Source organism: Mesitornis unicolor, unplaced genomic scaffold, assembly GCF_000695765.1.
Source record: "Mesitornis unicolor isolate BGI_N332 unplaced genomic scaffold, ASM69576v1 scaffold33403, whole genome shotgun sequence".
NCBI lineage: Eukaryota > Metazoa > Chordata > Aves > Mesitornithiformes > Mesitornithidae > Mesitornis > Mesitornis unicolor.
Genome location: NW_010175897.1, coordinates 5,671 through 11,489, shown reverse-complemented (window position 1 = coordinate 11,489; position 5,819 = coordinate 5,671). Strand labels below are relative to the sequence as shown.

Below are 5,819 nucleotides of genomic sequence, written 5' to 3'. Positions count from 1 at the left end.
GGGCTGCCTGACCCCGGGAGCAGCGCAGGGTGTCACAAACCACTTTACTGCCTGTTGTTCCCATAAACACCACGCCGAGTTTCTCAAGCGCTTTATGGTGTTCAGCGTGTGCCAAACCCGATCCTCGCTCCGTCCCGGGGAGCTCTCTGCGTTTAAGGTGACTCAGGGGTTCAGCATTTAATTCCTGATGAAGTAACGCGTTTCTGTGGCTGCACCGTGGCTTTCTGCCTCCCGAGGATTATTCACACCGGGGGAAAAGGCGCTGTGCCTGCCAGAGAAGTGAATGCACAGAGCACCTAGAGAAACCTATGGTTTTCTAGAGAGTTTAAAGTGGCTGCTTTTGCCCAAACACACGGCCCGGGTTATCAGCGGGGAGGCACGCTGCAGGGAATGCTGCACAAGGCAGATTTGCTGTCGACCAGATGATATTTCCCTTATTAAAACTGCGGTTATCAGATGTAAAGTGTCACCAGCCAGCACGCCTGCTTTCTTGCAGGATTGGCACCACTTAGTTTATTTTAAAAGGCTTTTGTCTAGCTCTGGGAAGCCTTTAAAAATACAAAGCTTTCTAAAATTACCGGGGGATGCTCCGGGCAGCTGCAGGGGTTTGCTTTCCGAGGGGGCTGATTGGTAATTAGCGCCTGCTGATTGAACCCAGCCCCCGGTGCTGGGAGCTGCTGGGAGCGGGCAGGGTTATTTGGGCAGGGTTATTCGGGCAGGGTTATTTGGGCAGCCTGAGAGGCAGAGGAGGCTCTATGGGAGAAGTGGGGAGGGCCCTGTCCCATGCCTGGGATCCTGCAGCCCCTGCAGCCGTCGAGCGCTGCCACCCACACGGGTAAGGATGAGAAACAGGACCATTGTGTCCTATTTTGCGATGTTTGCTGCCTTATTGTTCCTTCATTATCACTTGGTGCCGTGTTAGAGGGGATGGGGATGAGCGTCGGGCACCCCTGCTCTGTGTGTTAGAGGGGCTCTGGAGGCACAGCAAACCCCGTTCTCCCTCCTCTGGTCCCCGAGGACTGCAACTGTCTGGGGCCACCCGAATTACAGTGGCTTTGGGCACCTTGCTAACGCTGCTTTCCACAAGGCATTTCCACCGTGCACCCCCAGTTCCCACTCCTGCAGAGCAGCCCAGGGCACCCGGCAGCCCCAGGGGAGGCACAAGCAGCTCCTGTGACTTCTTGGGATGCCCGTGTAGAAATAACTCGTGTACCACCGATATTAAAAACCCCAAACAACAAAGCAGTTACTCAAAAATATATCTTTATTTTTTTTCAGTTTATCAGCTATTTAAATAATCCAGTTAAAATATGTTTTATTGCACATTAAAGAACCTTTCTGGATTCTCACCGTCCTATATAAAATAAGCTTATAAAGAGAAGAGAAAAGAGCGACTCTCTTACGCTGACACACACACACTCTCTCAATCACTCCTGCTCTACAAAAACCCAAAGCAGCCAACCCGGTGTAGGCCGTGCTCATCCTCATCATCCTCACAGTGCGCTCGGGGTGGCTGAGAATCGGCTGTGGAGGGAGAAAGGCAGGAGCAGGACTGGGAGCGAGGGGAGGTCTCTCCCCCAGCAGCCCCCAGCCCGCCTGCGGTGCGGGGAGGTGCAATGCAGGGTGCTGACGGTGGAATGGAGCGGTGTAAGAAGGCGGATGCCGTACCAGCACGACACAGCGGTGGGGCAATGTACCCTCTGTCACCCGCCGGGTGCCGCAGGAGGGAAGTCCCTGCCCGGGTGGAGCAGGACAGGAGCAGCCAGGGCCCTGCGAGGCCTTGGGGAAGTCACGTGCGGCCAAGGGCTCGTGCTGCCGAACGAGCTGCGCCGAGGCTGGGTTTAGTGGCAGGCTCGGGCGATGTAAGACCAGACAGGCTTGCAGAGCACGCAGTTCATGACTGCAATCCCAACCGGATCGCGTGCCCTTTGCGGACGATTCTTTTGGGATGACTTAAGCTGTCCTACTCAAGCTGTGCAGTACCTTGCTCTACAAGCACATCTATGGCAATCCCAGCTTTTCTCCTCAGAATGAAGAGCTCCTCAGGCCACCTTTGGGATCAAAATTCAACTTGAGAGCTTTCCTTTACTCCATTTCCCAGACCTCTGTCATGCCCTTTCCTACGGTGTCGTGCTGCCTTCCTGAAAGCCCTGGGTTCTTCCCACAAGTCAAGCTGCACAGCAGAGAGCAATTAGCGTTAATACTCAATGTGGCATCAATCTTCTGCTGTGGAGCAATTCCTGCCCGCGTACAATGGGGTGTGTGCACTTGGTTGCTAATGTACGCCTTTGTCTGGCCAGACATCCCAGCTCAGCGCCACATCCTGCTCCAGCCATCTCCTGCAATGATTTAACTTGAGAGTTGATGCTGCTTGGAGCCCCTAATGTCTCTGAGCCCTCGGCTTTCGTGTCTGAGCTTTGCTCGGAGAAGCTGTGACTGCAAGTTCAATCCCTGAACGAGGGTCTGACCCAACAGCCCGTCAGTGCTCGTTTGGACGCGTGCCTTTCGCCCCTGGGCACGTGGGTCCAGCACCCACCTCTGATTTTGGCACCCGGATGGGTGATGAACAGGCGTCAGTGCCGCCCGACCTCGAGCGTGTCGGGCAGCTGCTCGGTGAAGGCAGTCTCTAGGCGCAAAGTGCTGTAGTTGGGGGGGGGAGTCCTGGGCAGGGGGCTGTCCTGGGGCAGCGGCAGGCGCAGGGCGGTGTTGAAGGTGGGCAGGTCCTCGTCGATGCAGACGGGGTTGTCGTGGCCCTGCCTCTCCGTGTCACCGGCCTGCGGTGGCTTCCCCGAGCGGTCCCTTTTCCGGCCGTTCCACCACTTCTTTGCCTTTTGCCACTGGCGCCGCATCACGATGGAAAGCGAATCGATGAAGAAGACCTCGACGATCTCGATGACGCAAACGACCGAGCAGCTCATCCAAAGGCCCAGCTGGCCTCCGAAGTTGGAGAGAAGAATGACGAGCTGGGAGAGAAGAGAGCACTAGGTTATTATTGACTCCTGTGGGTGCTGGACACGCACCCACAGCACCATTATGGCACATGGGGAGGCTGTGCCATGCTGGGGCAGCAGCAGGAGACCCCAGTGCAGGGCTTGGGACTGGGCAGTTTGAAAAGCAGCCTCAGATAAAAGGGCTGTGAAGGGCAGGAGTGGGTGCATCACCCATGGATGGTTCCTGCCCTGTGGGGATGGGACTGCTCCCCGGCCGCATGGGAACCTCGGGGCCGTCAGGAGGAAGAGCCGCGTCTGAGCGGGGAACGGCTGTGCTCGCTTACGGTGTTGGCTGGGTTCTCCGAAATGAACCTCTCGTTCAGGTCCTTGTAGAACACCATGAGGTTTGCGAGGTCCGTCCTGAGAGGAGAAACAGGAGGCAGGCAGAGGGTTTGGTAAAACAATAACATGAAACATACTGAAAAACTATGCAAATAACCAGTTGGACCAGTAGGGCTGGGCCGCTCTAAGGGAGCTTTTTCCCCAATTGCCATCATTAGGGCTGCTGAGATTATATCTGAGCTGGAGGTGCAAGCTAGAAACACACACGTGGAAACTTACTTGTTCAGCTTCTTGTTGAGTTTTTGCCCTTTGTCCCAAGACAGAACTCGAAGCATCCAGTCCTGGAAAAAATACGGACAACAGCGCTGCAGCCACGTGTGCTGAGCAGAGATCCCCCGGAGCCAGAACTGAACGGATGTGATGGGCCTGTCCCAGGGACCTCCCAGCCCAGCAGCCAAATCTGAGTTCAATGAGCTCCTGCAGGGGAAGCCCTGACCTGGACACTACAGGGGGAGCATCACTGAAGTGCTAACGAATACCCCATAGCCCCCCCACTTCCACACTGAACCTCTGGGGTTGTTTAACGCCTGGTGGTGCTGCCATGGCAATTGGGAACTGACCTCGGACACGGTGGACGGCCACTGGGCGATGCTGGTGGTGAGCGCCCACTCCTTGAAGCTGGGGAGAGAGGCAGGCTGTCAGTGCGAGCTGGCACCCCCATGCACGCAGCGTGTTACCCCTGGCCGGGGCAGGGCTTACCTGCAGGCGTCCTTGCAGATCTGCTGGCAGCCCAGCTGCTCCTTCACAAACTTCTCGTGCAGTCGGTAGTAGCAGTACACTGCGAGGAGGGAGAGGGATGAGAAATGGGAAAGAAAAGTCCTGATTTGGGGGCAGGGGGCGGCTGAGGCACAGGCAGTGCGGGAGGTGTTTATTTTACACAGCACTTACTCCAGTTGGGGTTCTTCTTGTAGTTGCAGTACTCTGCCCCAGCAGGCAAGGGCTGTGCGTACTGGGCACAGCCACACGAGTCCACCATGGCCTTCTGAAAGCAGGAGTGCAGGCAAATCTGGGGGAGAGAAAGCACCAGCCGGTGTCTATGGGCATAGGCTGCTGCGCTTCTGCGGCGCCAGGCTCGCAGGCACCTAAAAACATCCCCTGTTTACAACAGCAGCAACCAAATGGGAGCCTTTCCCTGGGCCTGCAGGCTCTGTTGCTGGTGAATACAAACAGGGGCAGAAAGTGCTGCGGGGCGTTCAGGCTCTAGTGCCAGACATGAGGACATAACCAGCTCTGAGGGGGGGATCCTGTGAATTCCCCCCCTTCCCCATCAAAAGCTGCAGCACTTTCCACAGCCAAGGAGGCTTTGCTGTGCCAGGGCTTGTGGTCCATGAATCAACACCTACAGGCATGGGAGTGACTCTCTGGTGAAAATGGTCACGTTTGGTGCGTATCTGGAGACCTGAGCTGCAGCGGGGTCAGTGTTTTGTGCTTTATCAGTTGGAGCAAGCAGGAACTGAACGTCTTGTTTTGAAATCCCAGTTGTCAGACCTCTTGGTCCCAGCCCTCCCGAGCCCAGAGTTTTGGTGAAGTACTGTTATTAAAACCTGAGATAACGTCTGTGTGACCCCACCTGGCAATACATCACTGTGGGTTCAGGTGTAACACCCCCTAAAATAAAACCCCAGCCCAGGCACCGGCTGTGCAGTAGGCAGCAGCTAATCATGTAATGACGATTCTTCAACAAGTGACACTCTCCAAGAGGACCCAATTACAGAAACCATGCAAAATTAGTGGAAACTTACTCTGCAAACAAACATCCTGCTATCTGGATACTGATTAGATGCTATCTGCTATTCTCGGAGTCCTAAAGGTCACAATTTCTGGCTTCAAGGGTTACTGAGCTGCAACATTTACTTGGCCAATATTTTCCAGTCTCGCATTGCTTGAAAATTGCCTAATGAGCTCATGTTCCCTCTTTATCTAACAGGGCGCCTAAGGGAACTTCAAACATCAACCACTTGGGAATAAAACTCGGATGTTAAAAAGCGCTGTGGTATTTTACAGCAGTGGTTAACAGCAGTGACCCCGTGCCTGGACGGTTCCCAATCTCAGGTCCTGAACGGCAGAATATTGCCAAGCTTTTTTGTGAAGGTGGTTTGGAAGCGGCTGATAAAGACAAAGGCACCGGATTTACCTGTAGCGAGTAGCTCTTGTTGTAGAGGTTTTCCACGGGGATGTCGGCACCGGTCTCCGTGCAGTCGCTGTAGGGTTTGCTCAGCTTGCGGGACCGCGTCTGAGAAGCAGAGAAGAACAACCCTGGTTTTCTGGAGTTCACAGAGAAACCAAAGGACACACAGCGTCCACCACGCAGTGGCAGTTCAGCACAGTTCTGGAACTCTACTGTTTGAACAGCGTGGTCACCATTTGTCACCTCAAACGATTTGTTCATCACTTGTCAAAAGGGGCTTTGTTGCTTGTTTGTAATATCCATTTCCCAAAGCACTGCTCTGGCTGGATCATGGGCTGTATTCACTGAATCTCAGCAGG

General features: G+C 54.7%; 1 protein-coding gene across 1 annotated transcript in view; it reads right to left on the bottom strand.

Annotated features, from left to right (window-relative positions):
- Positions 1-2,573: 2,573 nt before the first annotated feature.
- The window catches only part of SCNN1G (sodium channel, non-voltage-gated 1, gamma subunit), a gene marked incomplete at its 5' end in the record, with an annotated part of 8,382 nt that continues 5,136 nt past the window's right edge, over positions 2,574-5,819 (bottom strand). Inside the window, 7 exons of the mRNA XM_010181582.1 lie at positions 2,574-2,963; positions 3,275-3,350; positions 3,552-3,613; positions 3,893-3,950; positions 4,032-4,110; positions 4,221-4,338; positions 5,467-5,565. Of these exons, the coding sequence (XP_010179884.1) occupies positions 2,574-2,963; positions 3,275-3,350; positions 3,552-3,613; positions 3,893-3,950; positions 4,032-4,110; positions 4,221-4,338; positions 5,467-5,565 (882 nt within the window). The remainder of the gene's footprint in view (positions 2,964-3,274; positions 3,351-3,551; positions 3,614-3,892; positions 3,951-4,031; positions 4,111-4,220; positions 4,339-5,466; positions 5,566-5,819) is intronic.